The sequence below is a fragment of the Corythoichthys intestinalis genome, chromosome 3, assembly GCF_030265065.1.
Source record: "Corythoichthys intestinalis isolate RoL2023-P3 chromosome 3, ASM3026506v1, whole genome shotgun sequence".
Lineage (NCBI taxonomy): Eukaryota > Metazoa > Chordata > Actinopteri > Syngnathiformes > Syngnathidae > Corythoichthys > Corythoichthys intestinalis.
Window position 1 is genome coordinate 35,969,665 of NC_080397.1, and position 24,207 is coordinate 35,993,871.

The following is a 24,207-nucleotide window of genomic DNA, read 5'->3' on the forward strand; positions in this document are numbered from 1 at the left end:
AAAAGTTTTCGTTGACAAAATATTTTCGTTGCCGTCATTGTTGATGAAAACAACACTGCTTCAGACACCAATACATAATCTTTGGCAGCAAGGAAATTACTGTAGCTTTTTAAGCTTGCTCACTTGTTGTTGCAGCATAGCTCTGTAAAATTAGAGGTCATTTGGATGATGCATTTTGAAGTTGTGCTGCATTATTATACGGTATATTAAATAGGCCATTCCCGATCACATATTTTTTTACACCTGAATTCGAGTCACATGATTTTGAGCAGCTGATTTGCACTGTACAGTTAAATTACTGATGATGAAGATCAATTGAGTCCTGTTAAAGTTGAATATACTTTGGCCTAATCTCAGGTGAAAAGTAGACTACACCAACAGCCAACAGTGCTGTATGTCAATCACAGGGTACACAGAGAAACTGAAATCAGTCGGACAATCATTCATGTCACTAAGTAGGACTGAACAGAGGTCATATGAGACCATTTCTGTATATTTTATCATTGCTGTTTTATGTTTGTGTTCTGCCACTTTACTCTTTCACTCCATGGAATCGTGTTACCTATGATGGTTATTGATTGTTTCAAAACAAAAACAAGTGCTCACTTTCAGTGCATTTGCGAGTGCAGGCCACTCAGAGACTCATAAGAAGGAAACATAAAATGTCTACAGTATGTGTGTGTGTGTGTGTGTTTGGATGAAAAACCAAGAACACTGAGCTTTATATTGTTTTTTTCAGGTGCCCCTGGTTGACCAAGGTGATCTCCCCTATCGTGCCTCTCTACAATGGCCTCATCTTCCTCTTTGTCTTGGCCAACTTCAGCATGGCAACATTCATGGATCCCGGTGTCTACCCCAGAGGTTTGTAATCAGCTCTGCATCTGTTTCTACTATGCTACTTTTTAATCTGGCGATGATGCAGAGGTTATTTTGTGTAGATGTTTTCCTTAACCTGCTCGCTGTATGGAGAAACAGACTGGACTAACTTCTATCTAAAGAGTGGTGGTTGAACTTTACCCAGCGGGTGTTTAATGAGCTTATAAATGATAAGCATCTGTCTAGATGAACAATTTCCTCTTCCTGCACAGCAGTAATTACTATTAGGTTCTTTAGTTTACATTGTCTTCTTGGCCACAGATGAGGTTGTGCCATTATTGTCTATCCTTTTATGCAAGACACATTACAAATGGTGGAATTTCATGTCACTAATAATGTAATGCTTGTGAGGAGAGTCACTGATGACATACACATATTAGGAAAATGGATGCTATTGATTTTATGTTATCAACATGACACACACATTTGTCATTTGTTCACATGAGAAATATTTGATGACACTTTTATGCTTCACACAATGACTGAGGGGATTGTTGCCTTAGTGATTGCAAGATGTCATGTCGGATCTGCATGGTTAATTTCTACAAGCAGTTTTCATTACACTGTATGTTGTCTAAGCCAAACCCGTTTAATCAGTTAGTGGCATTGTAAAATGCCACAAACTGATTATATCAAATGCAATCTTTGTCAACAATGCTTCAACCTGTACTAGAGTTACAGTAGCACAAATTTGACAGCATGCTCAAATAGTCATATGTATGCAACCAGGATCAAAATATTGACCTGCGCTACAACCCCTACTCTTTGTTGAAAATGCTGCTGGTGTCCGTTCTGTATTACAAATGGTTATCCTACTATTGTTGCATTTAAATCAGAAAAAAAAACATGCTAACAAACTACACACTAAAGATGGCAATGATCACATAAACATAACCTATGTCTACTTAAATGAAATGAGCATATGCTACAGTCTACAAATGGAAGGGTTTCAAATTGCACTGGGGTTAACTTGGTGCACAAATAAATATGTTGTATTGAGTTCATTTTGTCTTCACTTATAGATTAGTTGATTTTTTCTTTTATTCCAGACAATTGTTTTAGGTTGTTTTATTTACCTGACATGTTTTGGCGGCGACTTCCGGCTTCATCAGAGTGTTGACACTCTAGGATAAATGAAAAATTAAACTATCAAATAAATACAGTGGTATGAAAAAGTATCGGAACCTTTTGGAATTTGTCACATTTCTGCATCTTTGTCAAAATCACAGAGGTGAAAATACAGTGTCTGCTTTAACTAAAACCACCAAAATATTTATAGGTTTTCATATTTTAATGAGGATAGCATGCAAACAATGACACAAGGGGGAAAGTAAGTAAGTGAACCCTCTGCCTAAGGAGACTCAAAGGGCAATTGAAACCAATTTTTACCAAACATTTTAAGTCAGGTGTGTGTCCAATCACTGATGAGTGGTTTAAAGCTGCCCTGCCCACTATAAACCACACACCTGGTAAGAAAGGTCTTGATGAGAAGCGTTGTCTGATGTGCATCATGGCTCGATCAAAAGAGCTGTCTGAAGACCTGCGATCAAGGATTGTTGATTTGTATGAAGCTGGGAAAGGATACAAAACCCTCTCTAAAAGTCTGGATGTTCATCAGTCGACAGTCAGAGAAGTTGTCTACAAATGGAGAGAGTTTGGCACTGCTTCTCTCCCAAGGAGTGGCCATCCTCCAAAGATTATGCCAAGAGTTCAGCGCAGAATACTCAGAGAAGTAAAAAATAACCCTAGAGTGTCTGCTAAAGACTTATAGAAATCACTGGCACAGCCCAATATCTCTGTGCACACATCAACTGTATGTAAAACAATGGCCAAGAGTGGTGTTCACGGGAGGAGTCCACAGAGGAAGCCCCTGCTGTCTAAGAAAAACATTGTTGCCCGTTTAATGTTCGCAAAAAGCCACTTGGGCACTCCACAGAAGTTTTGGCAAAATATTTTGTCGACTGATGAAAAGTTGAATTGTTTGGGAGTAACACACAACGTCATGTGTGGAGGAAAAATGGAACAGCTCACCATCATCAACACCTCATCCCCACCGTGTAGCATGGTGGAGGGATCATCATGATTTGGGGCTGTTTAGCCTCAGGGCCTGGACATCTTCCAATCATTAATGGAAGAATGAATTCAAAAATTTATCAGGATGTTTTGCAGGAAAACCTGAGGCCGTCTGTCAGAAAGTTGAAGGTAAAAAGAGGATGAATGTTGCAGCAAGACAATGATCCAAAACATAGAAGTAAATCAACTTCAGAATGGTTTCAGAAGAACAAAATACACGTTCTGGAGTGGCCAAGTCAAAGTCTAGACTTGAACCCCATCGAGATGCTATGACCTAAAGACAGTGATTCAGGCCAGACATCCCAGGAATCTGCCTGAACTACAGCAGTTTTGTAGAGAAGAATGAGCCAAGATTAGCCCTGATCGATGTGCCAGATTGATCTGCATCTACAGGAAGTGTCTGGTTGAAGTTATTGCTGCCACGGGGTGCCACAAAATATTAAATGTGATGGTTCACTTACTTATTTTCCCCCTTATGTCATTATTTGAATACTATCCACACTAAAATATGAAAACCTAAAAACGTTTGGGTGGTTTTAGTTAAGGCAGACAGTTTTTTTCATCTGTGTGATTTTGACAAAGATCAGATCACATTTGATGGTGATTTTATGCAGAGATGTGAGAAATTCCAAAAGGTTCAGATACTTTTTCATACCACTGTATTGTAATGATTTCTAGCGAGGTAGGTTAAACGTGCCCAGTTAGGAGGTCCAGGTTAGTTTCTAACGCCTTGACAGGAGGGGAACTACCATACTTTTCTCAACATATAAACTCACTGGCAAAGAAAGATCTCATTTGGTAATGTATTGGCAGCATCCACAGAGATGATTTTATTCCTAATCCATTTTTATTTCAACTACCTACTAACTTATCCACCTGGGTAAAAGATGCTATCTGTGCTCTAATCAGTGGACCCACATACTTCAAATCAAAATCAAATGTATTTCTATAGCCCTTTACAAAAACCCAAAAGGTCCACAAAGTGCTTTACAACAACGATATAGTTCATAATAAATAAAAGGCAGGAAAGTATTATACAATTATACCAGGCTACCCTAGTCTGGATAAAAGGCGGGTCTAAAAAAGTGGGTCTTTAAACGTGATTTAAAAAGGCCTAGATTGTTAATGGTGTGGATTTCAGGAGGCAGGCTGTTCCACAATCTGGGGGCAGCAATTTCTAAAGATCAATCACCCCACTGTTTAAGTCTCCACCTTGGAACTTGCAAAAGAAGCTGGCCGGTAGAACAAAAAACCCTGCCAGAGTTACGGAGGGTTAAAATCTCTGACAAATGAGGGGCCAGGCCATTAATAGAATTAAAAACAAACAGTAAAAGTTTGAAATCAATTCTAAAATTAACTGGAAGCCAGTGGTGCGATGGACAGAACAGGGGTAATATGTTCACGTCTGGGTGTACCGGTTAAAAATCGAGCAGCAGCATTTTGAAGAAGTTGCAGACCATAAATTTGATGTTTTTTAAAGTTGAGCCTGCTATCTAACATCACTCTGAGATTTTTATTGTGTGTTTTTAAAAAAAGGGAGCTAGAGCGCCAGAGCTGGGCTCAAAGGCATTCATCATGGAAGGTGTGCCAAAAGTAAAAAATTCAGTTTTGCTCTCGTAAAGATATAAAGTTTTTTTGCTAGCCACCGCTTCACCTAGGAAATGCATTCCATCAATTTCTAGAGAGAAGTTCGTTCGTTGGGTCTCGAGGGCAAATACAGCTGCAGGTCATCGGCATAAAAACGAAAAGAGATATTGTTTTTTTTTTCCTATAATTTATTCTATAGGTAGCAGATAAAGTGCAAACAGAACAGGCCCTAAAATAGAGCCTTGTGGCACCCCGCAAGACTGTTCCGGGTACGACCTAAACCATTGTAGAGCGTTACCACAGATACCTATGATGTGCTCTAAACGAAATACAAGGACTGTATGGTGAACCATTTGCTCCATGCACTGTATCAAATGCTGCTGCGAGGTCTAGTAAATCAAGGACAGCTGGATTTCCACTATCCACAGAAAGGGCTATGTCGTAGTACACTTTTAACAGTACTGACTCAGTGCTGTGTCTGGATCTGAAGCCTGATTGAAACTTGTCAAGGGTGGAATTTGTCTCTAAGAACATTTGCAATTGAATAAAAACAACTTTTTCTAAAACTTTACAAAGGAAAGTCAAGTGTGAGGTCTTTTTTTTAAGATGGGCTCTTACTACAACCTGCTTAAAGACATACTTAAAGTGCGTATGACAGCAAAAAGCATGTTTATTTCATATTTCACGCGGTGTTTTATGCTCCTAAATGAAATTGACCGCTTGGATGTGTGTGGAAGCGATCGTTTTATATATTCAATTTTTGAATCCCGCGTCATGAAAATGAGTGACTTCCGGCATCAGTCTCGGGTTTAGGATGAATGTGAATGTGACGTCACCCAGGTCAGCATCTCACAATATAGTATTGCTTTATAGCGTGTAGATGGACTGGGGATTCAGCTGATTTTGCGGATTAATTTGTTTATTTTTCACATCACGCCAGCCAAACGGCTGCAGAAAATTTTTGCTGCACCAGGGAGAGGCATGTGAGCCTTTTTGGGTTTCAAAAGGTTCCCGTTCACCACGGATGTAGGTCAAAACAAACCCTACTACTGTGGGACCATTGGCCGTACGACGAAGTGAGTAAACATTGTATTTTGTATGATGTCAAATACTGGGATCAGGGCACACGTTTTAATACGGAGGTGGCTCGCATTTTGTGGCTCATTGTCTACCGAAAATGCCACTCATCCGATGACCAGCGGCTTGTCACACACACACCCCCGCCGGGAGAGTGCTATACTCGGCTTATTTTCCTCTTCATGTGCCCGACTAAAATTAAAAGACTAATTTCTCGCCATATGCGCTTTGCCAAATTGTTGTATATAGTCTAATCATCTCAAAAATCAAAATATGCTATTGAAGACCTTTTTTTATCCTGTCGTACCCACTTTGACTGCGTGACACAATCATGCCAATATTTGTTCATATTACGGATGTCAGTTTACCATACATGAATGTAATAAAGTAAGAAAGTACCACCAAGATACAAGTATCACCTATCAAGGCTAAAAGTGCAACTTTCGCGTTCATCCATCCATTTTCAACGCCACTTATCTTTGTCAGGGTCACAGGGTGCTGGAGCCTATCCAAGCTGACTTCAGGCTAAAGGCGGACAGAATGCTAAACTGGTCTCCATTCAGTCATAGGCAACTTTGACGTCTGTCATCAAAATTTTCTTTGTTTCCAGTTGTCTCTATTGATCGAAGGCAACTTTAATACATATTCTTATTTCTTCATTTTGTCACGACTCATTTGAGATTTGCAATTAGTGTTTTAAGGGGCTAGTAGTAGACGACATAGTTAATTCAGACTTTAAAAGTTGTAGCAGCCTTATAGAACGCTAGCAAACTGGACGCAGACACAGAACAGCTGATTGGTAGAGGGTGTGTTGTAAACACAGAATCAAAAGAATAACAACTAAAATGGGCTGAGTATCGACTTTTAAAATGGGAAAATGTAGGCTTAACTATTGAGAAACTATTGTTAAAGTATTTCCAAAAAAACATCTCTTTATTGTCTTCAAATATTAGGGCCAACTCATGAATAATTGAAATGTGATTCCTGTATGTCTCTTTTAAAATTACTTTTATTTAGATTCTGATTCTTGATTTAAAAAACAGCTCAACCAGGTTTTGCCTTATTGTGTGATCATTTGTGCACAGCGGACGAGGATGAAGACAAAGACGATGACTTCCGAGCGCCTCTCTACAAGAACGTGGAGATCAAAGGCATTCAGGTCCGGATGAAGTGGTGTGCCACCTGTCACTTCTACAGGCCGCCTCGCTGCTCACACTGCAGTGTCTGTGACAATTGTGTGGAGGTGAGTGTCCATAAGTATTATGTGTGAGAATATGAATGCATTTTTATGCACATTTAGAATCAATTATAGTATGTTATGACATAGAATGATTCCTAAAACTTGCGCTGTGAAGCATCACCGGGTGTACCTTACGAAACTATTCAAAGTCACATAATTGGTTTGAAAATGTATAATTCACTAAAAATATTTCATATTTGTACATCTAAGCCATTGATGGATAGTGACAACCATAAAAATTAAATGCTCTTTCACTTGATGGCAAAAAATACAATTAATATTGAGTTGTTGCGTTTTATACAACGAAACTATAGATTTGCATTCAGTCAGATATGGAATTATACTGTATATACTATTAGACTGAAAAAGCAGTTTCTGCTCTCGCACTCCTCTATAAAAGAAACTGCTGTATTTTAAGCCAAAACAACTGTTGTATTTGATAGAACCATATGTCTATATGCTGCCATAGCAGATTTATGGGGCATTAAGCCCCCAAACTATTTTTAATTTGACCGTTTTACCCTGAAAAACCCCGTTTACAGACGTCGCGCAACCGATTTTTGTTTCAGACCAGACATAAAACAAAGGTAATTAATTATATAAATTATTCGAAATGTCTGTGTTTTTTTGCTTGGACTCATTAATTGATGTCTCATATTAAAAAAAAACGAAAAAACAAAAAAAAATCGACTTTGAAAAATTATTCACTCACATATTTTAAACTTTTAAACAAATTATGCCACAATGAAAAAAATGGCGTCTGTAAAAAAGTCTCGGATATGTACCTCATAATTATCGCTTAATTGTATTTTTTTGTTTTTGTTACTGTCGCATTTTCTCTGATTTGTTAGATCTGTGGTCTCCAAACTATTCCACATAGGGCCGCAGTGGGTACAGGATTTCACTCCAACAAAACAAGACCACACCTTTTCACCAATCTGGTGTTTTGTAAGTGTAATCAGTTGATTGCAGTCAGGTGCTGTTTTTTTTTTTTTTTTTTTTTTTTTTTTTTTTTTTTTTTTTTAGGAGAAACCACATTGGTTAAAAGGTCTGTGCTTCATCGGTATGAACAAAAATCAGGACCCACGGCGGCCCTTGAGGACCAGTTTGGAGACCCCTGTGTTAGATGATAAATAGTCGATCCAAGAAAGAAAAATTGGTAACACTTTATAATAACTATCTGTTTTACTAGTTAATAGATCATTAGTAAACTGTTGATAAATGATTTATTGTTGATTTGTGAAGTATTTGTTAACAGTTTGTTAAGCATTTACAGGGTGTTCCAACATGGTTGACCCCATTCTAAATGCCCATGCTAGTTGATGGATCTTAATAAAACTATATACACTTTATGTTGAGGGTCATAAGTTTTATTGGTTAAATATACAAAGAAAAGCACAAATATTTTTTGGTTCTATGGCAGATTTTCATAAATGTGCAACATGAGCGCTTCCTGCAAAATGCCTTATCAAAATGCCTTTTCTTTTGAAGTGAACGGCATTTCTTAACCTGAAAAGATAGAAATGCCAAACGTTACACACAAAAACTTGAAACGTTTCTACACAAACTGTGTTTCAGGTTAAGAACACATTCTGTAAATGCTTAACAAACTGTTAACAAATACTTCACAAATCAACAATAAATCATTTATCAACAGTTTACTAATGATCTATTAACTACTAAAACGGATAGTTATTATAAAGTGTTACCGAAAAATTGAAGGGGAAAAAAAAAAAAAAATTTTAAAGGGTAAATATATGAAAAAGAAAATCTCGACCACTCCTTGATGTCTGCGATTTCTGCGTCGCGACCCTTGTTATATTACCATGTTTCACCCATAAAATCCCTAAAAAAATCCAGCTGTGGCCATTCACAGCTGTGTCTTGGCACTCAGTGATAAATGCTACATGGAGTTTTTGGATCGAAACAAGGTAAGTATATGATAATATCTCGTTAAAGTCAAGGCGTCTGTAATTCTGCTCTCGCGTGCTCTCACCTCCAGATAGGGTTTTGCTGTTTAAAAAACATTTTTTTTAAAAAATGCCTTCCTGTTAAAAAATGTTCTTCCCCCCCCCAAAAATATAAATTTTAAGCTTTCCAATGATGTACCACACATGCATATCGTACAATTTGGAAATTTGGCTAAATTGGGGGTCTCAGAGCGAAACTTCAAGTCACCTGAGATATGTATATATATATATATGTGTGTATGTATGTATACACGTATGTGTATATGTATGTATGTATACACGTATGTGTATATGTATGTATGTATACATGTATAGATATATATACACGTATATACACAGTATATATGCAGTTCTTTTTGGGGTGACACCTTTCTTTGGCTGTGTACCATGTTTTGTTTTTTTTACCCAGGAGTAATGAAATGTTCTAAATAATCTATATTAAGGATTGGAAGCTCGGGGGTGTCAAACGTATTCCACAAAGGGCCACAGTGGGTCCTGGTCTGTTCCAGCACAGACAGTTCAACCAATGAAGTTTCTGCTAAAACAAGCAACACTTGACTGCAATCAACTGATTACACTTGTAAATCACCAGATTGGTGAAAAAGTATTCATCTTGGGTTGGAATGAAATCCAGCACCCACCTCGGCCCTTTGAGGACCGGTTTGACACCCATGCTGTAGACTTTATGTACAGAATCTACAACTGGTTTAATGTACAGATTTTTCTAACTACCATTTAATGTGAAATATGTACAGTTGTGACCTCTACTTACGAAATAATTGGTTGTTAAAGTAGTCTCGTAACCTGAAAATTCCATAAGTAGAGACGCGTTTTCCATGTATATGCCCTAATCAGTTCCAAGCACTACTAAAACGCTACATTAAATTTCATAATTGGGGTAAAAGCGGAATAAAACAATAGACAAACACATTTGAATCATTCCATATACCTAACCTAACCGTGAGTACCTGTAATGAAGTAAATAATAGAACATAATGAAAAGGAAAAAACATTCGAGTGTGGCAATGTCCTCTTCTTTCATGAGATCGAAAACGGCGTTGGCTTCATGGTAGACTACCGTCTTGGTGATTGTGTTTCCAGTGTTTTCCTCTTCCTTAATCCAGAGGACAAGTGTCTCTCCATCTTATCATGAAACTGACGCTTGCATGAAAGGATAGTCCCGCTCTTCGAAGGTATTACTGCTTTGATGGCTTCCTTCACTTTCAAGATGATGCCTATCTCACACTTTGTGACACAAAAACGCGAGGAGACCTGTGCTCTAATGCAGTCAACCACGAGTAGCCTTAAAAAAAACTTTGTGAGACAAAAATTCGAGGAGACTTGTGTTCTTTTAGCGAGGACGTCGACCTGCTACAACAACAACTTTGCACCTGTGCACGTCATCATACTGCGACACCCAAATTGAAACGTCATCAACAATAGGCCAATAGGAGAGCAGAATCGCGTTACTGAAGCATGATAAGAAAGATTATGACCAATAGTGCAGCAGGATTTTATGGCGCGACATTTAAAATCAGGAAGTACTGTACATGCGTATCTTATAGTACTGCATAGTGTGTTTGCTTCTCGTAACTTGAAATTTCTTACTTAACATGAGGCAATATTTTCCAATTGAGGCGTGTCTTAACCTGAAAATTCCATTTGTTAAGACATTCGTAAGTAACAGTACCACATTATGTCATTGGGTAGGTTTTAAGGCTTACAGAGCTGTTTCTACATTCAACGTTCTTTTTTAACAGAATGTGTTGAGTGTTTGATAATAAATACCAATAGAAATTTTTAAAAATCTGCTTCCTTATTTTCAGGACTTTGACCATCACTGCCCTTGGGTCAACAACTGCATCGGACGGAGAAATTACCGTTACTTCTTCCTCTTCCTGCTCTCTTTAAGCGTCCATATGGTGGGAGTTTTCACCTTCGGCCTCATCTTTGTGCTCCACCATAGAGAGAGACTGGGAGCGCTGCACACAACCGTCACGTATCCTTTCAACGCTCTTCTTCGCAATTTAGCAAACAGTTGTCAACATTTCGTGAATGTTTAGTGAGTGGATATTTTTTTTGCCTTAACCCTTAAATTCCCAGATTGGTGGTGATGTGTATTGCGGGACTTTTCTTTATTCCTGTCATGGGTCTCACAGGTTTCCACATGGTGCTTGTGGCTCGAGGTCGAACTACAAATGAACAAGTGAGGAGAGATAGTAGTTGAATCGGCCTCTTACATGCCACCACGAAATTAAGGAACACAAACCTTCTTATCAATGTTATCTTTCTGTAGTAAAGCATGTGGGCCAATGTGTGTAGGGCTGCAACTAACTTACAACTTGTTTACAATTGATTAATCGGATGATTAATTAATGGATTAATTGGATAAATGTCACTTTTTTCAAATACCTTCACAATTTAACCTGAAGTTGTTTTAGGCATGTTGTAAGTAACAATGAAACAAAATGGATGACTATTTCCTTCAAAAATAATATTTTATTACAGCTTCCTTAATTAACTGTACAGTAGTCTCCAACTGTACTGTTTGAAGTACATTAAACTTAAGTTTTTAATAAAGGTTCTGATTATAAAACATGAATTCCTCAGTACACAAATCAGAAAAAAGTCCTGTTCATTCAAATAAAAAAGTGCTGCTTATTGAAGTTTTTTTCTTGTGAGCAAACCGCTGATATATATTGTGTCAATGACTACTGTATTTTCTTTGAACAAACTCCACAACAAATCAAATAAGGACTTTGATGAATCAGTTTTCTTTATTGAGCAGTTGTTCATAGATACTACAATCCTAATCCAATGTCAAAGAACACTCTCTTGTATGACAGTTTACAGTTTGAATGGGAGTTTGTGTTGAAAGCAGACTCTAAGCTGTTATATGAATGGGTTTCTGTATGAAAAGAAATGAGACAACTTTACTATCTAACAATCACTAAAGTGCTAATATACTTCTCCAAAACACAAAACAAACGGACACTTAAGACACTAATTACAATCATCGCTAACTAGCTTAGTGCTCCGTGCTAAGTAGTAATGTCTTATCAACAAAGAATACAAACAATACAATTGGCGTCTTTTACTCACCTCTAACGGGGCACAATGAATCTAACAACACAAAAGACAATCAAACTCTTGACACTCAATATTATCATTGATACAGCAACAGCTGCAGCAGTGAACTCTCTCTCGTCTTAACCACTGGCGCATGAGCAGCCTCACATTACACACAAACAAGGACCCAAGCGGGACTGCTCATAGCTGACGGCAAAAATTGATTAACAAATGAGTTGGCAACTAATTTATTTATCAGTTTTAATCAATTTATTCGATAAGTTGCAGCCCTAAATGCGTGCGTGTGAATTTTGACCATCTGTCGAAACTCTGAACATGGTCTTGTGTTCTTCAGGTAACAGGCAAGTTTCGTGGAGGAGTGAATCCCTTTACTAAAGGTTGTGGCGGCAACGTGGAGTATGTCTTATGTAGTCCTTTGGGGCCAAGGTAAGATGCGCTGCGTTGTTTGGCTTTTTTTGTGTGTGCCTCTACATGTGAGTGTTGAATTGTTGACAATACATACGTATTATTGGTCTCTGGAGGTGTAATTGTTCACTCGCTCGACTTCTTTGCAGGAAGCAAGTGTTTGGTTCTAACTTACGTGATTGTTTAAATTTGAGTGTAGTGGGGGATTGGTACCTAACTGATAATGTAATTTGCCTTTTGCCTGAATTCAGCTCCATTATAAACATTAGTACAGTGGCCTCTACATACGAATTAAAGTTGTTCAAGGCCCTAGTTTGTAAGTCAAAATGGTCGAATGTTGAGCGGGATTTTCCCAATAGAATACATTATATAGTAATTCGATTAAAAGGATCAGATAGAAAGACTTGTGTTCTTAAAAGATAAATATAAATAATTTGATATCAAAACCTCTCTTGATTTTTTTGTTTTTATACAATTTGTAATATTAGTTTAACTGATAGGTCGCCATTGTTGTTGATGTCGCTGGGTGGTGACATCACATGGTTACGCTGCTTGGCTTCCAGAGTAGGACTCTAGCAACATAAATATGTCATCTTTTCAACCCTTTCAATTTGAACTGGAGAGGAACATTAATGAGTATGTCAGCATTGTCGATATTTCACAAAACGAGCAGCAAAAGCAAAATGAACAGGAAAGACGGGATGAGACGAAACGAGAGTAGGAAAAAAAAAACAATGTTCTGCCAAAATGTGCTACACCGCCGAAACGTGCTACATGAGGCGAATTTGACACCCAAGGTACTACCGTGCGCTTTCAGCTTGTTTTGTATAGATGCATACAGACAGAACATACTAAAGATCCCTTAAGAAAATACTTAAATGTAGTGATATCAAATAAGGGTGGTTTAAATACGCTGCATGAGTAATACGGTCTACAGATCAACAATCTGCTTTAAAGCTACCACTAGAAAACACAAAGCTTAAAAGTATGAGGGAGAAACACATCCAAAAAGTAATTTGAGGCAATAAAAAGGTAATTAAAGACTCAAAAACGCAAATGGTAAGTAGTCGCAGCTTAGAACAATGTGCGCATGTGTTGGACATCTCGCCGCGTAGAAGGAATTGCCCTTAGTGTTCGTCTAGTGACAGTGACAAACTACCGATACGTCATCACCCCGAGCGTCCATTGCGCGCATAAAACATGGCAGACGTGACGTTCTTAAAGCGACAAGTAACTAGCGTGAGCAGAGAATGGAGAAGTTTATTCAACATCACAGCGCGAGCCATGTTGACTGTTGTCAATGACTTGTGTCGATGTGTTTTTGGTAATTCAAAACTGATTTTACCGCGAATTGGAACATAGTCTCGGCTCTCCCGTTCGCCATCTGTGTTGTTGTAGAGACGACTTTCGGCGCGCAAGAGTGACGTTACTCGTTAAGAACACGTCACGCAAATAAACGAATCTGATTGGACGGTTGATTTTGTGCTTGCTCGAGAGGTCGTTAATGGGCTGGTTCCCAGACTATTCTCACAGTGTTTGAAAAATACAGGGAGAATCGTCTGGCGGTGCCAGGCAACAACTCTTTAGCATTCAGAAACACTAAAATAAATGAATAAAAAACATTGTGGTGTTCCGTAAATGTTACTTTTATAGAGCAAGTGCAAGGAAATAAATATAAAATCACTCTATTCTGAGAAAAAATATATGCAATCATGAGAAATAAACAAAGAAATAACAATTAAAACATATCTCTAGTATTTAGTTGCACCACCTCTGGCTTTTATGACAGCTTGCAATCTCTGAGGCATGGACTTGATGAGTGACAAACAGTATTCTTCATCAATTTGGTGCCAACTCTCTTAGATTGCAGTTGCCAGATCATACTTGCAGGTTGGAGCATTGCTGTGGACCATTTTTTTTTCAATTTCCTCCACAGGTTTTCAATAGGGTTGAGATCTGGGCACTTGGCAGGCCATGACATTGACTGGATGACTCTTTCTCCAAAGAATGCTTTAACAGTTTTAGCTCTGTGGCATGATGCATCGTCATCTTGTAACATGATTTCATTATCCCCAAAAATATTTTCAATTGAAGGGGTAAGAAAGCTGTCTATAATTTCAATGTAAACTTGTGCATTTATTGAAGACTTAACTACAGCCATATCCCCAGTACAACTGCCTGACATGCAGCCCCATGATGTTTTTTTCAGGCAGTCATCTTTGTAAATCTCACTGGAACGGCACCAAACAAAAGTTCCAGCATCATCAACTTGTCCAATGCAGATTCTTGACTCATCACTGAAAATAACCTTCATCCAGTCATTCACAGTCCATGATTGCCTCTCCCTAGCCCATTGCAGTCTTGTTCTTTTCTGTTTAAGTGTCAAAGATGCTTTCCTTTTAGCTTTCCTGTATGAAAATCCCATTTCCTTTAGGCGATTTTGCACAGTTCTGTCACATACCTTGACTCCAGCTTTCTCCCATTTCTTCTTCATTTGTCTTGCTGTACATCTTTTGTTTTCAAGACATATGGCCTTTAGTTGTTTGTCATGACGTTTGGATGTCTTCCTCGGTCTACCAGTACGCTTAACTTTAACAACCTTGCCATACTGTTTGTACTTGGTCCAGACTTTCGATACAGCTGACTGTGAACAGCTTACATCTTTGGCAACCATATGTGTAGCGTTACTTTCTTCAAGAAGTTTGATAATCCTCTCCTTGGTCTCAAGAGACATCTCTCTTGTTGGAGCCATGATTCTTGTGAATCCACTTGGTCCAGCAGCCCTCCAAGGTGTGAAAACTGCAGTTTTTAACTGCTGACTAACAAGCAGATCTAATCTGAGGAAGGGGCCCAATTAAGAAAAGGAAATTGACTGCGTGTGTCTATATTTTCTACTCAAAATGGAGTGATTCCATATATTTTTCTTCAGAATGGAGTGATTCTATATTTCCTTGCACTTGCTCGATAAAAGTAACATTTACTGACCACCACAATGTTTTTTATTCACTTCTTTTAGTGTTTCTGAATGCCAAGGAGTTGCACTTTTGAACTAATTCGTTATTTTTACAAGCTTTTTATCTGAATTTGTTCTACATAAAAAATGTCTGAGTGAGTGCTCGTCCGAGACTGGTGATTCACTACTTTTTGCTAAGGGTTGTATTATTTGTTACATATATCAATTACACGTAACAAAACAAATTATAAATACAAATCAGAAAAATATAATAATAATAATGTAACGAATCGGGTTCTAATTTGGCGGTTGTGTTTTGCATGCTATTCGTGAACGTACCGTGTAGTATTTATTTTCTCTTTTCGTGTTGTGTTGTTGTTAGAGTCGGTTACGGCAGACAGTGACCGTGTTGTGTTGCACAAGTTCTGAAATAAATGATTAAAAACCTGATGAAGCTGGCGACTACCTTGCCAATGTTACAATAATAATGACAGTCATCTTCGGGATCATAGACATATTTCGGCCGTGTTATCGAGCCAGTTCACTGACGCGCACACCACGTTCATATTTTTCTATCATTTCCTTCTTAATTTCGATGGTAACCGTTATCATTTTTTTCACCACCTGCACTAACCTTCTTGGGACTCATGTTGATTTCTCTCACGAGAAAATCCACTGTGCGTCCGTCTTTCGGGAAAACATTGAAATTGCAACGCTGTCATAAATCGTCATATTTTGAGCATGTCGTCATATGTCGAGACAAATGAGTCAAATTTTACGTCCGATGCCGAAAGGCTCGTATGTCGAGGTACCATTGTATATAGTATGTACTGTATATTTCTCCAATGATTGTTAAATATTATGTTATCATCATGCATAACTTCTCTTCCCATGCAGGTACATATTGGACCTGCGGAAGAAGCCCCAAATCAAAATAAAACCTCCATTCATCAGACCAGACGTCTCAGAAAAGCAAATCACCATCAAAGTCAATGACAATGGCATCCATAGCACCATTATAAGCTCCAAGGTGACTTTTTGTACTCAGTTTATTTTATTGTTTTGTTGTTATTTTCACATTACTGCAGCAGTAACCTCCCAGATACTCACTACTGTATGCTTTGCATTTCAATGCTTCTCTACTACTAGACTGTTTTATCGCATTGGAGGCAGCTGTAGTACACAGAACAGATTAGGATGCAATAACAAAAAATAATCAGAGTGCTCATTGTACAATGTAAGGAATCAATATTCAGGTACTTTTAATACTGCAATAGTGTGATCAGCCTATCATCACACTTAATTACAACTGCATAGTAATTCTAACAGTTGACTTGTGAGTGTAATAGTTAGTGTGGTATGTTAGTGACTGCAATCGTGTCACCTGGATTCTAGAACTTCCTTCAGGGTCACTGTCTTGTTCACTTAAAGCATTGCACCCTGGCAAATGGTATTCTATTCTTACCTTGTGTTTAGCCACTTGTTCAGGATGTTCTTGATACTCTTCTCCTATCCACATAGTCCAAAAGCAGCCTCGATGGCCTGGATGACAAAGAAACGCAGCCCCCGTTGCCACCGAAAGCTGACAGGTACAACCAGCTGAAAACCCATCTGACCTCCAGTGAGGGTAAGAACCACAAAAATATCACATCTCATTCCTCCACTCAGCTTCTCTGTCACTCATCATTTACCATTTGGACTCATACTGGAACAACTGTCTACTACACTAACAAGAACTGAAAGATGTAGGGCTGCAGCTATGGAATATTTTAGTAGTCATTTAATCTATAAATTAGTTGGAATTATCGGGTAATCAGATAAGGAACATCAAAAATTAAAATACCTGAGCTGAACCTCAAACGGTATAAAAGAACAATTGGCTAACTTACAAAGCAAAAGTCAGCTAACTTAAATGCTATAATAAAATGCTCACTTTCCCCCCCCTTTACAATGCTGTTAACAAATTGTTCAAACACACACACACAAAAAAAACGGCTAAATATATAGTACCTATCAACTAAATTACGACTGCATAAAAAACCATTAGTTCAAACAAAAGCTTAGTTTATGCTGGTTTTAACAGGGGAGCAGCTGGATTCAGCCATGTGAAATGAGTTGTCATTTTCACTGTTGCCACTAGAGGGCAGTGTATCCACTCAAAGCAATAAAACTAAATGCAAACCCTTTCCAAAAAAAAAAAAAAAAAACCCATTACAACGCCACTTTAAATAAACAAATACTCGAAGCAGCAACATTTATTTTGAATCTTTTTTCTAATCGAATTACTTGAGTTAATCGATTAATTGTTACAACACTAGAAAGATGTACTGTAAGATTTAACCAACAGGTTTATAAATAACTGCACAGCACAGTTCAATTTCACAGCACTGAAAAAATAACCATCACCAAAATAATCCCTGGTAAATTAAATTCTGTTTATAATAGCAGTTTTTTTTAAATGAAGTCGTAGTGCCAGATCACATTAGATTATGCAAATGTACTTCAAGAGGTATCTGTTGAGTCTGCATCACAACCTCTTTACCTGCCAATATTTATATGCACATTTCATTGTGCAGTTATGATCTGTTGCTTTTAAATCATTTAACAGTCAACGTCATTAATCATTTTTCCACTTGCTGCATTATGTCAGGGAGGGAACGTTTTGCCCTGCTTCATGGAGCAACATCACAACCTGCTGGTAGCTTCTTGTACTGACAACGGGGACAAACGTTGATAGAATTAAATACCGGTATATAAACAAGTGAAAAAGGGCACTCAAACTGAATTTAACAAAATTCCAGTGCTAATGAAAAATGAAAGACAAAAATTAATAAGGTACAAAATATACATTATATACATAGGTCTATAAGAATAAAACAGGATGTATTAGCTTCTATTCACCTCTTATTTTCAGGAATTGGTTTCATATAGGCCCTAAATTTGTCATCTTAATTTTCGTTTTTCATTATAAAAAGAGGCTGCAGCTAAAACGGTTTTATTTTTAATGAATGAATGAATGTTTGTTGTTCTCCAAAGAAAATTAAATACAGTAGTTATAGCTAGTCTCGTTTTATTCGGGGGGGGAAAAAAAAAATCCAAAAATCACACCCATCCAAATTTGGGTCCGTTTTTTTTTTTTTTTGTGGGGGGGGGGGGTCACCTTTAGTGATGCCCTCAAGCCGATCACGTGATCGGGCCGATCGGGCAAAAAGGAATCTGTTATTATTTTTTAAAAATATTATATTTTTTATTTTTTAACAGCTAAAAAGTAACAAAATAATCGAGAAATACTAATGCATTGCTAAAAGAAACAAAAATACAGTATATACATTTTATACTCTGCAACACACCCGAGAAAAGCGGAAGTACAGTGGTACCTTAACATACGAACGCTTCGACACACGACCTTTTTGACATCCAACGTAAAATTTGACTCGCCGTTTGTTTCTACATCCGACGACATGCTCAAAATACGACGACTTATGACAGCGCCACAGTTTCAAGACTGACGCACAGCGGAATTTCTTGTGAGAGAAATCAATATGGGTTCCAAAAATGTTAGTGCAGGTGGAGAAAAAAGGGAAAAGATGACGCTTACAATTGAACTAAAGATGGAAACGATAGAAAAATATGAGCGTGGTGTGCACGTCCGTGAACTGGCTGGGCAGTAGAATGTCTACGATCTCGAAGGTCCTCCTCCGTTCGCCAGTCTTTCTAAGTTAAAGTGACAGTTATTATTGTGGTAAAATCGCCAGCTTCGTCAGGTTTTTATCATTTATTTTAGAACTTGTGCTACACAACATGCCTACTGTCCGCCTCAGCTGAACAAAATAAAAGTACTTCACTTCACTCTGTCAAGTCAGCCACGCGGTGCCTCGCAAAACACATCCGCCATATTAGAACCCGATTCGTGACATTAATACAGGTAATATTATTCCTATTTTTATTCATAATTTATTTGTTTTGCTCTGTGTAATTGCCATTTGCAATAGTACCAGCTGCATTTATTAAAGATTTAGTGTAGGTTTTCAGGCTGTGGAACGAATTAATGGAATTCTAATGTATTCTTATGGGAAAAATCCTGCTCGACATACGACCATTTTGATTTACAAACAAGGTCCTGCAACGAATTAACTTCGTATGTAGAGGAACCACTGTGCTGTAATATGATTGGAACTTTTGTTAATTTTAAATTTTTAAAAAATAATAAAATAAAAAAATCTTGGTATTGGATCAGGACTCTGGAAGATTCTGAAAATCGCGTGACTCACTCGGGTGCAGAAATATGTGATCAGGACATCCCTAGTCACCCTGTAATATAACTAGAATTGTTACAACTATTTTATAAATCCTATTAATTCTTCTATATTGACTCTTTTTTCTTCCAATCAATAGAAAGCTCTCTGTCTGGTAAGACCCACCCTTCCACTCCGGCCATGTACAAATTCAGACCATCCTTTGGCACCATGCCAAAAGTTCACTATCATACTGCAGGGGACAAGGTAAAATGATGAGTCAGCTGTAATGTTATTGTTCTCAAAACTGTATAAAATAAAGGCACTTATTGGTTGTGTCTTCCGTTTCCAGATTGTCATGCCCGATGACCAAAATTCCTCTCCCATCTTGGAAGAGGGTGTTCGTGGCCATGACTACCGTTCCGAGCCAAATTTAGATCTGCCAGAATACACTAATGCTCCTATTCACCGCACTTTTAAGTCTTCCCCATTCCATCTTGACTCTGACCCGGTAAACTCTCGGACCCTCAGCCTAAAGCAGGCTCACCAACGACCAGAAAAAGGGCAGCTTGTGGGTCTGCAGCCCCAGACGGTCACCTCTACCCCGTATAAGAATGTCTTCTCTCCCAGCACGCTCTCCAACCGTAATGGAAGTCTATCTTATGACAGCCTGCTAAACCCCAGTGGCACCCCACCAACTGCCAGTGAGTGCTTAGCCCACCGTGGTATGCCTCCAATGGGGTTCCACTCGCCGTACCTGCCCACCAAAATGTGCCACGTGCGGGAACCTGATATGCAGAGACAACAGGTTGCCGCCACCTACAGTCCAGTGATGTCATCTCGAGGGGTGGGCCGTCAATCCCCTCACCTACGGGACAGGGACCCATCTCCAGTGCGCTACGACAACCTATCTCAAACAATCATGGCCTCCATCCAAGAGCGCAAGGAAATGGAGGCGAGAGAAAAAAGACACATGCTGCATGGGCATTCCCAGACGCATATCTATGCCCAGGACTCAGGTGTGTTTGAAGGCTCGGGGGGATACGGCCTCCCGCCCAACCTCTGCTATCCAGATGGGCCTCGCTGTGCCGGTTCAAGAGGCCCGACACCTCCGGCTTACGGAGGCTCTAGGGACAACCTGATGGGGGTCGGGCTGACGTACGGGCAGAGAACCCCTGTACTGTGCCAGTCCGGCTCCACTCTGGGTCGAGCACCCAGGACTTCATCCAGCTCTTTACACACAGATCACGTTAGCAACAACAACCACCACGGAAGGGTCTCGGGCACTGAAGGCCTATATCGCTCCCCTGCCCATCACCCCCACTCCCCTGCATTGCCCCGATCTCCCTCATCTTACTCCCATCAGAAACATTCATACATGAGTGCCCAGGAGAGGATGGACTCGCCTCGTCTGGGTGGGGCAAGGTATGAATCCTAGCCTCTGGTACTGCATGCATACCTGGAGCCGCTAGGCCTGGAAGTTGACACATCTATACCCCCGAGGCCCTGCTCCCATTGATTTCATGACTGCTAGTCTGTACTTTTTTAGCATGTACTGTAGCATTAATAAGCATACAGTGTTTGTCATACTGTTTGTCCTCAAGATCTGTCTAAATCCATGTGTGTTCCATGAATGGATTATTTTTTGCCTTAGAAAAAAAAGTTTTATATACTTCCATCACTGTCAGATTAATAAAATTGTTTGACTTTCCATTCCTCTTTCTTCTTTTTGCATGCTTTTACATACTCATTCCACATTCTTGGTCATTTTCAGAAATCATTTTTTCCCAATCTTTCTGGACAAGTGAGGCATGTCACTCCACCCCTTCATCTATTATTCTTTACTGTCCATAGATGAATACATTAATTTTCGGACTATAAGTCGGTACATTTTCCCCTCATTTTGAATCCAGTGGCTTAAAGTGCAGTACGGTTTATTTGTTGATTTGGGTTGATAGGTAGCACTGTATTTGACAGCGGTGTCATAAGACTGTCATAATTATGACATGAAACTATCATAGACATTACTGAATGCTTATGTCATTAAGTGTGATTTGGCATATTATGTCACTAGCTTCATTTATGTCCGGCTAGGATCTTTTACATCCATTCAAAAGTGAGATAATTTGCCGGACGACATCTGTTATAAGTATTCATTAATGCTCATGTCGGTGTCTTATGGGGCCACTGTCAAATAAAGTGTTACCAAATATCGTAAATAGCAATTAATGAAACAACTGGAACAGTAACTGAAGAAATAATTACCACAGAACATGGAATGTTACATCTGTAGTGCCACAATGCATGCTAGGAGGCATGTTTGATGTGTTGACAGCAGGTGGCAGCATAGGTTGTCTTCCCCAAACGAGCAGTGATGGCCAAATGAAGCTTCTTGAAGCAATGAAGCTTTGCAGTCGATTGGTTCAAAGCTTCGCGGTGGTTAATTTGGTTTTATGATGCAGCTGTCGAAGTGTTACCGGTTAATATCCTTTGGTGAAATATCCCATAATACAGTGAGGACAACTGCTGCTTATTGATACAAATGCCATTTTAGTGTCAAATTTGGTGGGTGGCGGCTTAATAGTCAGGTGCGCCTTAAAGTCCGAAAATTACGGTAATTTTCTGTTGAATTTGTGAGTTGATCCCCATTTGTTGCTTTTCTCTTTTCATCCAGAGAGGCTATCAAAGTTAATGGCCAGATGGATTGCCACCCAAGTGCCAAGGGTGTCACAGCCAGTCCCAATCGCCATGGTAACGTCAAAAAGGTGACTGGGGTGGGAGGCACCACCTATGAGATTTCAGTGTGAGCAGGAATGCTCAGTGTACCTTCAGTGACAAGAACCACATTTAGTATTTTTGTGGACTGTAGAATAGAGAACCAAGTGCTCAATTTGGTTGATATTGTCCAATCAAAGGATCACTTTGCTTGTATGTGGTTCAGTGTCCTGTTATCAACTGACCCTTTGTATGGGTAAGGGTCATAATTTAGTGGCAGGAGGAGGGGGGGGGGGGGGGCTCATCTTGCTAGTTTGATTGGACCAAAAGATTGTCTTCTTTAGCTATAGTCGTGTGACCTTTTTGAAATGGCCTATACTGTAAGGCAAGGCAAGAATCTATAGAACAAATACCACTGAAGAAACCAAACACATCTATAGCCTAAGAACAATATTTTTACAAGTATAAGAACCTTGTTACTTGGGTAAGAATTTAACAAGTAAACAATGCTTCAAACAGGGTTACTACAGGGTTCAACATGTGAAATATCAGACTTTTTAAATAGACTTAGAACAAATTTAATGCCAGTTCCTTGGTAGATTTCACAGTGTTAAGAATTTTAAATTTTACAGGATTGGGCCCAACCAGGCAGATGTATAGCCCCTGAACCCAAAAGAATAAAAAATTGAAACTTATTATATATATATTTTTTGCTCCCAGGGAGATGCTAAATTAAGTTTAGCACTTAAAATACATAACTATAAAAGAAAATTGTTCTAATTGTATCTTTCATTCAAATAAACAAGAATAGGCTTTAAGGGGTTTGGATGCAATGTTTACCCTCAGTGGCTTTGAGTTCAAAGACTTAAGTATTCTGCTTGCCTTCCATTGGACTCAGGAAGTTAGCAGGCTTCTTCTGGACCACACAATTACCTCATAAAGTACTCAACACATTTAGAAATCCAACATTGCACCAACTTGTTTGAATTTAATATCTAGCTGATTTTGTGTTTGCTTGTAGTGGAATCATATGAATGCGAATCGTGATGAAGGTCGGTACTGTATTTCATAAAATATCCCTCATTCTTTTTTTTTTTTCCCCAATATGCCCAACATATTCCTGTTATTTTCTTTTGTGCCAAATTACACAATTCAGCTAGAAGGGCTCATGAAGGAAACTGACCAATGTGAATGCCTCTCAATGTAAAATGGTTCCTTAGCACAAGATAACATTTTAATATATGTAATATAGTTTGGTAAAAAAAAATGTATAAGGCGAACTGAAGGAAAATAAAGTAGCTACGCATCAAATGGATATTCTAGATTTAAATTGTTCAATACAGTTTATAATTTGGTTTTCTATTTAAAAATAGACAAAAATATTCTGTCCATATGTCTGGGACAGTGAAGTGTTTAAAATTGGGGCCAATTGAATTTGATAAAATACACAACACTTGACACCACTCACCCACTGTTGCTTTAAGGTAGTGTGGTCTAAGGCCCTCACCCAGGCAAACAGTGATGCCACACAGCACATGGTTTGAAAAAAAGTGAACAGAAAATTATAATTTGATAGTATTGTCAGAAGGGATCAACTTATCCACAGAGTGGTAACGTTAAAACATTGTGTACAAATCCCATTCGGACTTCCAAACAACGTTGCTATTGCTCCAAATGCATTTTGGAGAGTGGACTTAACAAGGTCTAGAAATGTTTCAACCAGTAAACAAAGATTATTCTACTTTCAGCCCAGAGTGTATTTTCTTTTCACACACTTCAATATAGTGTTCCTTGTACTAAATGAAAAACTATTACATAGATGTTTATTTTTTGGAAATATTTCCATCCAACTGTATCAGTCAATAAAATGTCATTTGATCGAAGTATTTTTTCCAGCAAACAACCAAAAACAGTGGAAAAATCAGTCACTGTAACTTGTACAAATCTTAATTCCACTTGTAACAAGACTGCCTAGATGAATGCAAA

The 24,207-nt window shown here is 38.6% G+C and overlaps 1 protein-coding gene across 1 annotated transcript in view; it reads left to right on the plus strand.

Annotated features, from left to right (window-relative positions):
• The window catches only part of zdhhc8b (zinc finger DHHC-type palmitoyltransferase 8b), a 90,821-nt gene extending 68,332 nt beyond the window's left edge, over positions 1-22,489 (plus strand). Inside the window, exons 2-11 of the mRNA XM_057831179.1 lie at positions 740-861; positions 6,699-6,856; positions 10,650-10,822; positions 10,927-11,029; positions 12,248-12,339; positions 16,169-16,301; positions 16,793-16,898; positions 19,667-19,773; positions 19,859-20,931; positions 22,181-22,489. Of these exons, the coding sequence (XP_057687162.1) occupies positions 740-861; positions 6,699-6,856; positions 10,650-10,822; positions 10,927-11,029; positions 12,248-12,339; positions 16,169-16,301; positions 16,793-16,898; positions 19,667-19,773; positions 19,859-20,931; positions 22,181-22,313 (2,200 nt within the window). The 3' untranslated portion in view covers positions 22,314-22,489. The remainder of the gene's footprint in view (positions 1-739; positions 862-6,698; positions 6,857-10,649; positions 10,823-10,926; positions 11,030-12,247; positions 12,340-16,168; positions 16,302-16,792; positions 16,899-19,666; positions 19,774-19,858; positions 20,932-22,180) is intronic.
• The last annotated feature ends 1,718 nt before the right edge of the window (positions 22,490-24,207 follow it).